This window comes from Lampetra planeri, chromosome 10 (assembly GCF_965212315.1).
Source record: "Lampetra planeri chromosome 10, kcLamPlan1.2.h2, whole genome shotgun sequence".
NCBI lineage: Eukaryota > Metazoa > Chordata > Hyperoartia > Petromyzontiformes > Petromyzontidae > Lampetra > Lampetra planeri.
Window position 1 is genome coordinate 5,858,126 of NC_136116.1, and position 14,315 is coordinate 5,872,440.

The following is a 14,315-nucleotide window of genomic DNA, read 5'->3' on the forward strand; positions in this document are numbered from 1 at the left end:
CTTGACCCCCCCCCCCAGCCTCTTGTATATTCTAAAAGCAAACAATAGCAAAAACAGAAGCCATTAGTGAGATAAATTGTTGCTTCCTACGGTGACCATAATAATTGACAACTTTTGTCAGTCCACTGCTGGATGAAGGCATCCCTATGCCGTTTCAGTCATAGGGGTTATTTGACTATACTTCATGCTGGTCTGTGCCAGTTATTACTGATGTTAGCCGTGACTGGGAATCCAACTCAGGTGAGCTAGGTTCATAGTGTTGAGTGTGAACCACTGCATCACCGCTCAACCTGGAGCTGATACATATTCTCAATATTCAGATTCTAATTCTAGAATCCAATCAACCGATCAAGCCTTGACCCAATTACCATCACAGTATAATCCACACTACGTCGATCCAATGCACAGAACTTGTTCTGCCTTTAGTGAAAAATGTGGATGAATCAAAATTCCGAGCTGACATGTGATGGTACACCCCAAGCAAAACACCCAGCCTATTATATTTGTTGTTGATAATTGTGATTGTCAAAGGTTCCTTTAAAAACTTTTCACATTAGATTGCTTTTGACATGTTTTATTGCCGTTCCTCGTTTAAAAAAAACAGATTACCCTTCACATGCGACACATCGCTTTTAAAAGTAAATGGTTTTGAATAAAAATTTCAAGACATGTGTGGTGTAAAAATAGCGTTTCATTATATATTTATCTGCACTCGCAGAAGGTATTTTAAAAAGTAACATTCAAAGTGAAATGGCTTCACTTTTTCGGATTGTTGGGGCTTCACCGAATACATTCGCAGTATATATTTGAATACATGGCCTCACACTCTCCCCTTACCCTGTCATTGCATCAAATGAAAATGTTTAATGCAGCAGTCGCGAAGACACACACGTGTGCCATTTCAGCAAATTCCTAAAATCATTCCAGTTCAAGTGTAGCGCTCTATACTTTTTCTACATTAGTGCGGCGTGCGAGGCGTGGCGAGTTTTGTTATTAATGCACCTTGATGGGAACTGGTACGCGACGCGTGAATTATGGGGACGCGCACACGAGACGGTGGCTGAGAAGCGCTCCTGAGCGGCATCGCTCCCGGCGCAAACGCACCGGCGTTCTCCTCCTACGAGCCGTGTTATCTCTCCAATGCACCTTCAAGCTGTACCGGGAGTCCTTCAGCATGATGCTCGACATCGCCCCCCACCCCCCGCCTGCTGGGAGCTTAACCAGGAACCTCATTGAGGAGCTGCATATGTCCTTCCTCGATTACTTAGCATCTGCCGGCCACTGCTGGTGTTGAATGCAGGCTAGACGACCTTGGTTTGTGTCCAGCAAGAACGAGAACAACCAAGTTTGCGTAGCTCAGCATCAAGTTGCTGCTGTTGCCATTTTAAGCCAATGTCAGTATTTTCATATTTATATCCAGAGACATAAACAGGGCGATGTGGCAATTCTACTGGTAGGAACCACCTGGTTCCACCAGCCCACAGGGGATTATTGCGTCCGTCCGTCGTCCATCCAAAAATGGGAGGGGGAGGGCTGGGTGGAGAGGGGAGGGTGGGGAGGGGCTGGGTGGGGATGGTGGGGAGGGGCTGGGTGGGGAGGGGCTGGGTGGGGTGGGGCTGGGTGGGGAGGGGAGGGGCTGGTCACCCCGTGGTGCCCTTATAAAACTCGACGTTTAACCTACTCACGCCGGCTTGTGCCCGCCCTCACAGTCGGCCATATTTGCGGAATACACCACGCCGCCGTTGACCCTGGCCATTGACCGAGCAACCCAACGTTCCTACCAGCTCCCTCCGCAGGAATGTGTTAACAAATCCAATGTTGGAAATTTCCCCCTCTGCTTACTCTCCCTCTCCTTATGTTTTATTGTGGCTGTTTTCCCAAGGAACCCATCCTATGGATAAAATGTCACTCATTGTGCAGCCACGCACCGAGGCTTTGAGTGCCGTCCTCCAACCTGAGTGTGACTTTTCATTTAATTAGAAAACAAAGATTGAAAGTGATTTTGGAAGCAATCTAGCGATGTCACTGTGGTGTGACTGACGTACATCTCAAGGCATCGTCACTGCAATGACATCTATACAGGCCTACCTACGAGTTACTCTAACGTAGGCGTATAGCAATGCATCAAATGACGATTATTTGAAATTATATACTAACGTTACATTTAGCCTAACAAAGCAAACGAAATTGTAAACGTGAGACTGTCAAAAAAAGAAACAATGGAAACGGCACAAGAGAAATCATGAAAATGAGACAAAATAATCTGTTCTGGAATCAAATTGTCTCAATTTATACAATTAAGGGAGGTGAATTAACACTGTCTCTATAAAATAAATATACTCACTATATCTCTACAGCATCTTGAGATATGATCACATTAATATACTACATACATCCAGATCGTATTGGAGTGTAAATTATTTTTCTCATGAGCAGACCTTCAAACTCATATTGGACAGCCCTAGAGACACAGGCTCGGTACAAATCTACAAGATCGAGATCAATGCTGTGTTTTTTCGGTTGCATCTATCTGAAAGACTGGGCCTTGCCCCAAAGTGCCCCTTAGCTTGTACATCATGGTGATGCTCGCTGCTCCGTGAGATAGTTTACATCTTGTGGGATAATGTTTAATTTAGCCGCAGTGCAGCACATGAAGGCCCACTCTCGCGAGGAGTGCCTTGTGATCTTTGCCATTCGCCAGCAAGCATATGGGAAAGCTGGGCTTAATATTGTTCTTTGAAGGATGCGGCTCTTAAGGCTGCACCAGACACAGAGCGAAGATGTTCGGTGGCCAGGGCGATGCCTCTAAGTGGTGGTGGCTCACAATTCGGAGCTGGTAGGGCCAGGGCCGCACAAGTGGCTGTGACGTGGCCCAGCGATGGTGCGCATTTGCTGCCTGTTAGAGAGGAACGTGATTCGAATCAGGCAGGCCGCCCTAGTTATTGTTGCGGGTGTGTTAATCGTAAAATGCTACGTGTCATCTGCTTCACAGTGGAGGTTAAAGATATACCATCGCGTGCAAGCGTCATGGTAAACATTTGCCATGCTTTGAAAATGATATGCAAATGACTCAATAGAAATTACGCAAAGCAATTTTTGCCGCCTGCTGTGAAACTAACGGCTTCTTAGAAACTATGTACGTCTGTGAAATAGAGCGCAATTGTGATAGTCTTATGCTATAATGATGGCGAGAATACCAAACGTACTAATCTATTATTACAGTACTCTTATTGTTAAGTGAAAATAGAAAAAGGAAAAAAACTGAAAATTTACCCACAAGGCCGCCACTACCTCTGAGACAGCCCTGCTGCTGTGTGCATGCTTCCATTCGCACCTACACTGTGAATTTGTCTGCAAGGTGAAACGGGTTGCATCCACAGTGTAGTCAATGAGTAAAATACTCTGTCCACACCTGAGGAAACACCAGCACAACGGGCTTGAGTGCAAATGAGCATCTCCAACGCTGATGACGCCTATCATCAGCGTAGGAGATTTTAAATATTTTCACAGTGGCATTAAAACATTAAAATGGTTTATTCTTTAAATTAATATTTTATTTATTATCATTATTAATACCTATTTTTCTTCTTCTTCAGATGGCATTTAAAAATTATGATTAAAAGTGACAAAAGACGAACGAGTTCAATTCGCTTTAATATACACTAAAGAAGAATCTGGAATTATAAAAAAAAAGTCCCAAATTCATTTCAAATGATAATTCATGCATCATGCATTCATGTTAATGGCAGTCAAGTTGAAACGTGTTCAAATAATTCAAATAATTCAAATAACCCAATATGATTGGTTAAAAAATATATAATAACTCTAAGTGTATTACCTTTGGGCCACCCTGTATACATTTATATCAAACAAAAGCAAGATCTCTCCTATAACCTTATCAGACTATTGGGGCAAGTGCTGTTAGCGAGCACCTATGAAGGCCTTTGTCTCCCCAGAGTGGCAATGTTTACACATCGCACCAGGTACTCGTTTTAGGCTGAGTCAACCTAGGGGAGGCCCAGGACCGATTTAGATAATCGTCACTAGTGTTGGCCGTGAGCGTGAATCAAACTCGGATTGCCGGGTTCGTGGTGCAGCGTGCTAACCTTTGCACTACTTGTTACAGATACATATATATATATACACTTCAACAAACAGGCCATTGCATAGGCTGTGTACACTTCTCTGAGTTGTATCGCGTGATGTTCGGCATGATGCCTGACGTTTCGCTCGACATTGCTGGCAGCTTTTTTTTAAGAGACCAAACGGAATTCTTTAGTTTTCTGAAACCATTCAGTTCCCGTAGTTCCAAGCACGTGCAGTGCAACATCAGACATCGTGTCAAACAACACACGATTATGACCTGCAACCACATCCCACGGTAAACCCACAAAAATCATGCGCAGTACCTATTTAAAGTTGCATACATTTTATAATGTCGATGTTATTGAAAGCACGCACTGTATAGCATTGTTGATGTGTTCCATCTTGAATGCTGAGCAGTTCATATTTAGTTATACGCTTCAGGGCAATAGAGTGTAAATATTTAAATGTATTTTACATGGAAAACGGCAGGAATGTTCACCGTTTATATGAATCATAATACTGAGGCAAATGTGTCCTGTCAGTATTGTTAGGTTTTAAGGCAAAATTCGTACATTTTTATAGTTTCTTCTTTGTAATGCACCTGGTAAATAACAAAAACCCAAGCGGAAACCATTTGATACCAATTGGGGAAAACACACAAGCCAAGGACCCAGTGCTGGATTTCCATAAACCATGGTAATGTTATAGTAATTACACAGGTCACACGTATGTTCATTTCTGGACAGCACAATAGTACATCTTTATCTTCTTGGTTCTTTCGGTAAAGTCACGTAGCAGGGAAGTAATAAAATAATAAAAAATAAAACATAATAAAACAATTCTCACGACGTTTCGGCTACAACGCAAGCGGCCGTCTTCAGGTGAAGAATGAGACACTGCCAAGCTTGGAGCTTATATATAAGCTGGGTTGGATGTGGAAGAAGAGCGCCTTAACAAAAGAATGTGCATACCTCTTGATATGCACATTCTACGTGACTTTACCGAAAGAAGCAAGAATATGAATCCCTGCAGTCACGAAAGCTTTAAATCGGAAGTACATCTTTACTCTCGCCGCGTGGGAAGTGGTGTCTTCAGGCCTCAGCCCAATGGCAGATCTTTGGCTGAATCTGCCTCCATCCTGTCCAGCCTTGAGCTTTCTTCTTCATCTCACTGCACGTTCCTCCCTCACCATCCCACCCTTCTGTCTTAACGTCACCAAGCAGCATCTTTCTTCCTCTTGACCTCTTTCCCAACATTGTGAGGTGTATTCCTTCGGCAAAATGTGACTCATTTGGAAGTTTAATCAAGATTGGAAGACCGCTCGCCAAACACTGCAGTGGGTTCGACTTAAGTGAAGCAATGTTAAAAAGTTATGGTTCCAAATTGCCTTCGTAGCTGTACTGATCAGCCAAAAAGTGTTGGCTGAAATGTAGTTAATTCAATTTGTTGTGTACATTAAGATCGCATTTTTTTACCGCTGTCAATTGATGCTTACTTAGCCTTGAAGGGACACACACACACATGTATTACCTGCATGTGGCAATTAAACGTTACTTGCATTAAGCACCTGTGATTAATTTGTGCACATCTATCAAAGAGCGTATTAGAATGCCTCTCGTTACCGTAATATATTTACAAAATGGTGCAGCTTTTAGCCTGCCACAATTTACAACAGCAAAATGCTTCGGTAAGGATTTTTTTTATATATATCGAACGGTACCAAATGAAATGTAATGGTTGTTGCCTGTGGTCAGTAATGATGGTTACACGTCAATTATATTTTATAGGGAAAGATATCTAAAATAAATTGATGTTGTTTATTCCCATGATGTTTACTGACACAATGAAAGCACAAAACATTGCCTGGTTATTGTAGTTATTTGGGCTCGAATGAGACTGAGAATGAGGAGGCTGGTATTATGTTGATATTATGAGAAGTATGACTAATATATTGCTTATTTATTTGTTTATTCACCCAATTTCATCCTGCATATGACAATATTTAATGTTAAGTGCAATTCCTTTCCAAAATTAGTATAACATATGAATAAAAAAATACTGTACAAGAATATGCAATCCCCCAACTTAAAATGAGTCTTGTTCTTCAAGAGCAGCCGAGTTTATTTTTACATTGAAAAGCGCATTCAATCACATTAAATAAACTACTGCAGTCCATGCTGTCAATCATAATACGCACATATTAAAATTACACAAATGTATTATTGCTTTACACATTATTACGATGTTTAATATGCAACAATAATTATGTTTTACATATGGTTTATGACATGATCTCATTCTTCGGTTCGTGTGAGAATAGAATATATTCATATTCCTTACGTCACCACAGGCAACTGGGCTTCATTTGTATTTAATATATAGAATTAGCTGCCTCGCCTTGTGATGGTTGTCTTTCCTCATTTTTTCTCGCACTGGGGCAGATGGTGTGTGTGTGTGTTATTTGATTAAGCTTTTTTGAATAAGACTCGATGATGCGCTTTCGCTCCACCAGGGAGAGTGTCACGGGGGCCCCGCTGATAATGAAGCGAGGCGTTGCTCTCGGTTTCATGCCTAGGTGCCAGAGGTCGCAAACGGGTTTTGATTCCTTACCCGTACCCGGCCGTACCAGGGTCACAAACCCGTACCCGTACCCGGCCGGGTACGGGTAACCGGGTATCGGGTAGGGTACGGGTATCGGGTACCCGATTGCGACCTCTGCTAGTCAGTGTAAAAGCCCTTTCCTTTCCTAATCTCTTCTACACCTCAACTGGTATTCTTACTTAACCTTTTCTACTGTGACTGCATTTAGCATGCCTTGATTTGTTACATCCTCAGGTCGTTTATCTCTCGAGTTCTCTTTATTTTGGGAGTTTTTGGAAATATGTCACGCGGCCGGGTACGGGTACCCGTTTCCTACCCGTACCCTACCCGAAATGAGTAACAAACGGTGACTCACCAGTGACTCACGGCCTACCCGTACCCGGCCGGGTACGGGTAGCCGGGTAGCGGGTAGGGTACGGGTATCGGGTACCCGGTTGCGACCTCTGCTAGGCGCCGAAACCTGGCTGCCTCCCTCAGCCTGGCGCTCTGCCTCCAGGCCTCCGCTGTGAAGTGACCCAGAGGGGGGACACCATCCGGTGCCTAAAAGAGCGGTCGGCCCTGCTGTGGCTACGATCACAGAGTGTAGGATTGAGATGTCCTGGGTGGTAATCTCTTTTTTATTTAATGTTATTTTTAGCACCACCCTTTTTCATGTTTAGCACCACCGTTTTAACTGGCCAGGTGTCGCAGTGGTAGAGGGCACAAGGTAGTAAGTTCATATCCTGGTCGGCGGTAAACTTAGGTCCTCATCCCTCTGCGGTTTATAAAATGAGTGCTGCTTTGTGGGGAATTCAGCGGTGTCTTGTGATATGGGGAGGCTAGCATTTCCCATCGTTGTGTAGTATATCTACCACTGGTTTAGAGCTGTAAACAAGTAAAAGCATTGCTCCATTTTCAATGGAGTGGGTAACCACGTTTATCTTCTTACTCTTTTAAATACGTGTAAATACATGAAGATATTTCAGGATTTTCACAACAGGGAGAATGTTGTTAAAAGCAAATGTATACCTGGTGGTTGTGAATCTTCTATTTGGGCAGGAATTAAGAGAACCATAATTAATTTGATCATTCTCTATAATTGTTTTTTATATACAGCAACTCTTGCATGAAATCCCATGCTGATTTTGTTTAATTTAATTTATTTGTATGGAAATATTTGTCACCGTAACATTTAAAATGCTTTCTGAAAACAGTGCTGCATTAATCATGGCTGTCAAATAGTGAAATTCACAAGAGCCTCAGGTTACAACTCAACAATGCATCTAGACATGACCAAAATTGCAGCTTAGGCAGCCAGAACAAGAAGACGTCTTGTATGAGTTGCAGTGGCCCAGTAAGACCATGACTTACAGTCACCCTTAGAATGATGTGTTGTTGATTGGCACATAAGCTGCTTTGCTCAGTGTCGGACACGCACATACTGGCAGATATAGGAATCTTTAAACACTCTAGCTGTCTTGATGACCATAGCAGTTACCCCTGCGTGTTCTCTAAAATCCATAAAGTACCATCCTCAAAGACACCCAAATGTCAAACTGCTTACCCTGGCCTTACGTATTTTACAGGATGATATTTTGCCTCCCAATGTCAATTGGCCTCTATTAGTTGTCGTTTTTCATTGGCGTACCTTGGGACCTTGCGGACCGCCCGCAGGCTGATTAGCTTTTCACGCAGCTGTAAGGGGGTCTACAATCACCGGGTTGTGAACCGCTGCCCGAGGACGACGTGACCGGAATTTAAATTCGGACGTGAGCGCTGCCCGGTGCTCCTGCACTCTGCTTAATTCAGGTCACATTTGAGGTATTGCACGCGTACACCAGACGATCTGTTCACAGAGCGAAATTCGGGCCCATTGCTCCAAGATTGCTCAATCTAAAAAGGACAAAGGCATCTGTCATGAGTGTCACTTTTACAATTATCCCTGAGCGCCGTGCGCTGCCGCAGTTGTGCCGCCTGACAACGGGAGCTCAGCGTCTATCAATGGGGGTATAACTTGCACAGATAGCCACGTGTGCAGCACGGCACGCTTATCTGGACAACAAGAGGGGATCAAATTTGATCCTATGCAACAGAAAAACAACAGGAGCTGATAATCTTCCTCGGACAGCACACACAACTTGTTTTCTGGGCCAGTTCATGTGTGGATTTTAAAATAAATGTTTGCGCAAGACACGGATGGAAAGTTGTTCAACTCACTCGGCTTGGCTCAAAGTTGCCCTTAGGCGCAAGTGACAGATGGGTTGGAAAGCCCACTGAGAATTTCATTTGAGAAAAAATCTGTAATTTCACACTTCATTCAGCACAAATGGTTATGTCTGAAGCAAGAACCCAAGAAGAGGGGGATTCATGTGCTGAATGAATCAAGGGGATTGTAAAGACATGGAATTGTTCCTTGAAGTCTCTTCACTTCTACAAATAGATTCATTCTAAAAGGTGCATTTATGTAATGTATTTTTACAGCTCACCGGTACATACAGTGAAGAGTGGAGCACTGCTTGGTCCATCTGCAGTCTTACTTAACTGGAAATTGTTATTACGGGAAACATTTTTTTTACAAGAAACAACATCAACCAAAGTTGATGCGCTTTTCCTGCACATTGCATAATACCTTCAAATCACTCAGACACTCCCAGGGGCCTTTTGCGGGCACAATGATACTTAGAAAGTCTTTGCATTGGCCAAGCTCACACAGTACAATGCAAATACTTCTGGGCAAAGTTATGAGGGGCTGTCATAAAGTTTTGCGGAAACGTGACATTAAAAGTATGCCTATTACTTCATTGCTCAATCTATCGTGGAAACTCTTCATGTCAGCAGAACTTCAAATGGGCTCACATTGAAGATATTTCAGCACCAACACTGCACTCTTCAAAAACATTTCACTGCACTTGAGAGCCGCGTTTCTCAACTCCCATCCTCGCAACCCCCCCTCACCCCCACGCCGCCCCATATTACCAGCCATCATGTGCATGCAATATGCATGTGTGTACACTACAGACCTTTGTCAATCCACTGCTGGATGAGGGCCTCTCCAAGCCTTGCTTATCGTGGGGGTTATTTAAGCAAACTTTGCCCTCTGCTGTCCATCATGCAGACCCGCAGTTTGTAGTCTCAGGTGATTGCCCATCTAAGAACTATCCATCCTCAACTCTGTTTAGCGTCCTAGATTTGACAAGATCAAGTGCATCCTGGTATGATTTGGTCATAGGCAGCGTGATTGAATTTAAGGATGGATGTTAAAAGATTGGTTGTCATGGTTGGTAGCGAAGACTGGAGTTGGGAAACGCTGTGTTAGAGTGCATTTCAGAGATGAATCTGTGTCAGTGTTCATGCTTAAAGGAGTACCCATCGACACCTATCGTGTGTCCGTTAGTTTTTCTTGCATATGGCTGCATGAATAACAAGTTATTAGTCTATGCCCAGTCTAGTCATCCAGAAAATGGCTTTGGTTGATGTGCGGTGGATGCTTCGATGGCTCCGTTGATATATTGGAAGTTTTCAGTGGATCACTGCTGTGTGGCCAATTGCATGCCGGGCTTCCATTGCATTTCCAACTTGTGAAGGTAGTCTGTGGATCTGCCATGGAAGGTGCAGATTCCAATTATATATGGTCCATTCTAGTTCAAATCCCAGAGATTCTTCCCTGGGAGCCATCAGTTGAGCAGCAGGGTGGTGCAGTGGTACAATTTGTGCTCCCGGGCAAAAAGGGCCTCGGTTCCATTCCAAAGAGATTGGAGTTTGCATGCTTTTTCTCCATGTCCTGCAGGTTTCCTCCCATAGCTTTAAAAAAGACCTTACAATGTAACTGGTATTGGCCAAACATCACAATGCTGAACATATGCCTGCAAAGTACTCAATTTGGATTAAATGTGGTATTGAAAAATCGGCAAAAATCGATGCACTTGAGCAATTTGTGCAGATATAGATTCTCTATTTGTATTCGTTTAGTCACTTGCTTAGCTTTCCTATACTTTGCACTCCTATCGGTTTTGTATTGTTTGTTGTTGTAACTTTCTGACCTGCCCCTTACCGGACAACTGTCAAAAATAGTTTCATAGCTACTCGGATTCTTGCAGTCTAAATAAAGATTTTGATTCTGAACATCGCTGCCTACTGCGAAAAACCTGGCATGACCCTGCTGAGGAAGAGTATTGAGGCCCGGTGAGGCTATCCTGGGTAAACAATGACAATAATCAGTGACAACAGCCATACCCACCATTGGGCCCTTACCTTCCACCATCACCACTGCCAGCCACATCCACCCCATGGGCCCTTACCTTGTACCATCACCACTGACAGCCACATCCACCCGTGCAATGCCCCGTTTTGTGGTGCGTGTGGTGCCCAGGTGTACACTCGCTATGGGAAGTGCTATACGTTCAACTCGGGCAAGGGCGGGCGGCCGCTGCTGACAACGGTGAAAGGCGGCATGGGGAACGGGCTGGAGATCATGCTGGACATCCAGCAGGAAGAATACCTTCCTGTGTGGGGCGAAAACGGTCAGTGCCAGCCACTGTTTTCACAACCGTCCCTCACGCACACGCATCCAACCAGGCTGACGCACCACATTTTTAGCACGGTTGGCTGTGTACGGTGTGAAAAAAGTTCATCATACATACGTTTATATCTGACACACTTTGACTGCAATAATGTTAGTACAAGACGGTAAATCAGTAGTGTAGATATCGAGTGTGCAGGCGGTGTAACTGCACCAGGGGCCCAGGCACTGAGCTACAAAGAGGGGTTCTCAATGTATTCCTTCTACCAGGTCTACGCCTAGAGTCTGACATTCCCTCACCAACTATCTGTCCCTGTTTAAGCTCGGGCTCAGGACCTTCTTCTTCTCCTGTGCCTATCCCTGGCCGTCTTTTCTCCATGACATTTTTTTCATAGCTTCTCATGTAGCGTATAGACATTCTCATCGACGTCTTTTCAGTAGTCCCCCAAGAATGAGCATGTGCCACAGATTTTGTAAGGCGTCTTGAGATGCAAATGCATTCATATAATTAACAAATCAAAATTTTATTGTGATTCATATTTATCTCCCCCTTTTAAACGAGAATGCATCTCCTCACTTATTCATTGTTTTCTCCATCACTACTGTCACGTCTATCAGAATTACTCCCCTCCACCCTCACCCCATACCTCTCTCGCTTCCTTTCGTCACATTCTGCCCTTCTCACTTCATTAACAAACACACATCGTGCAGACACACAGTGATCTTTGTATAGTCTTAAAGGCACACAAAGACAAATCTTCCTAACCTTATAGATTGTTAGAGCAAATGCTACAGTGCATGGAGAGGTAATGTAATGAGGACCAAACTTACCCACTTTTGTCTCACCATTGCTCATTGTTCACATTCTGTAGCAGGTACTTAGTTAAAGCTGAGTTGAATTAAAGGAGGTTTAGGACAGTTTCAGACACCACTTGTCACTTACATTAGCCACGACTGGGAATCAAGATTCAGGTGACCTGATGTGCAGCGCATTGCAGATATACCACTGCACCACCGATCCAAGCGCATACATTGGATATACACCTCACTGCTGTTATTTACAGACCTTTATCAATCCACTGTGACATACGTTACCATTCTGGTCAGTGTTAGTAGAGTGGGGGGTGGACAGGTTTAGCTATCACTCGTCACCACTACAGTTAGCCGTGTCCAGGGTTAAAAGGATATCTCAGTTCTTTCGATAAAGTAATGTAGAAGGGAAATAATAAAATAATAAAAATAAAACATTATAAAATAATTCTCACGACATTTCGGAGGCAACACAAGCTTCCGTCTTCAGGTGGAACCATCATAGCACGATTGCTGTATCAAGTAAACAGTCCTTGTATATATACTGGTTGACGGTGGGAGGAACCAAGGTAGGCCCTGGATATTATTATTGTGACACAATAATAATGTTAGTACAAGACGTTGTGGCACAATAATAATATCCAGGGCCTACCTTGGTTCCTCCCACCCTCAACCAGTATATATATACAAGGACTATTTAATTATGTTGTATTTTTATTATTTTATTATTTCCCTTCTACGTGACTTTACCGAAAGAACAAAGAAGACGAATCCCTGCAGTCACGAAAGCTTTAAATCGAAATTCAGGATATCTCAGGTTGACGGGTTGATAGTACAGTGCGATGTCTGCTATGCCACCACTCTGTTCACTGTTACAAGTACAAACTGGAAAATACCAAAACAATTATTATAAACTGCTATTTCCCCATGACATTTCAACACGAATGCTGACAGCGAAGTAAGGTTTCTTTTAATATCGCGAAATATTACTTGCATGGATTTTTTGCTGATGTCCACGACTTACCCTTTTCAAAGCATCTTAACAACACGAAACACCTAAAAGCCAGCATTTAATGGTATTACTGTGATGCTGCTAAATGTTCTCAATGCACACTTATTATTTTATTGTCGTGGTTTTGCATGCTTTTTGTCTGTCCACACGGTAATTACGCTCAGGCTAAGGCGAAAATTGGGACTTAAATGTAAATTAGGCATATCTCAGCCATGCCTGCTAAATAGACATTTGAAACGAGTCCAAAACTGAAAATTATATTCTTTTTTGTGCTGCACAATTCATTTAAAAGTAATATTTTATTATTCCAGTACAGATACAGGCATATTTATTTACGCTGTGTACATTGAGTTTCTGAACACATAATACGAAAATAAGCAACTGTGAAATGTAAATTAGTTTTGTGTGTGCACAGCCATCAAATTTTATTAAATTCTAGGCAAGATTTTTGAAGGAACTAAGCCCTGAGCAACAACCTCTGAATTTTTAAATCGCTCGTGGCATTTTGTGTCGCGATTAGGTGTGCGCATGGGGTGGCAAATGGCTTTGCCTCTCTCCGGAGATATAAGAAACACTCCCAGCACTCTGCAATCAATGCTTCCTCATGTCGCCACCACAACAGCAATTGCTGGTGCGGAATGTTCTTGCAATTAGCCGACGGTTATGCCACGCTTTGCAGCAGTAGGGGGGACAGATTTGTGGGTGCCTTGCACCAACGGCTCCCGCTTAGATTTTCTGTCGGAACAGTTGGTCCGCAGAACGATTAATTTGATCAGTAACAGCCCAAGGTTATTTCCGTTACTTGCTGAAGCATTTTGAGCTAAAAAAAAAGATTGCTCAGTTATAATACCTTTTATATTTTAATATTTCTATGTTTTTGTGCAGTTTCATGTGAATTTATATGAAGCCACGGGCTCTGTTAAAAGTGGAATGGGGCCCCTCACACTTGAAATTGGTGCGTGCTGGGTCACATACACGTGTTCAAGTTAACCCCCTTGTGATGGGAAACGCACCCAGTTTTCTCTCTTAGAAGAATTGCACCACTCAACATTTTTTTTGAAGAACTAAGAAACCACGAGGTCAAGGGTATTCACACAGCTCCACCAATAATCCCAGCTCAAGAACATAATACCGCAACACCGCCACATTATTTCTATTATAAATAGCTATTCATGTTCAATTTATATTTCATTGCCATGATTATTTTCGCGTTATTTTTGCAATCAGTGTATGGCGTTAAGTGTTTCTCAATTTTATGTATGTTTCGTGCTATTTCTCACATATATAAAAAAAAGATTTGTGAACATA

At 42.9% G+C, this 14,315-nt stretch overlaps 1 protein-coding gene across 1 annotated transcript in view; it reads left to right on the plus strand.

Moving 5' to 3' along the window:
* LOC144721133 (acid-sensing ion channel 1-like) overlaps positions 1-14,315 on the plus strand; it is a 117,857-nt gene that overhangs the window by 70,743 nt on the left and 32,799 nt on the right. The window contains exon 2 of the mRNA XM_078598528.1: positions 11,036-11,186. Within this exon, the coding sequence (XP_078454654.1) occupies positions 11,036-11,186 (151 nt within the window). The remainder of the gene's footprint in view (positions 1-11,035; positions 11,187-14,315) is intronic.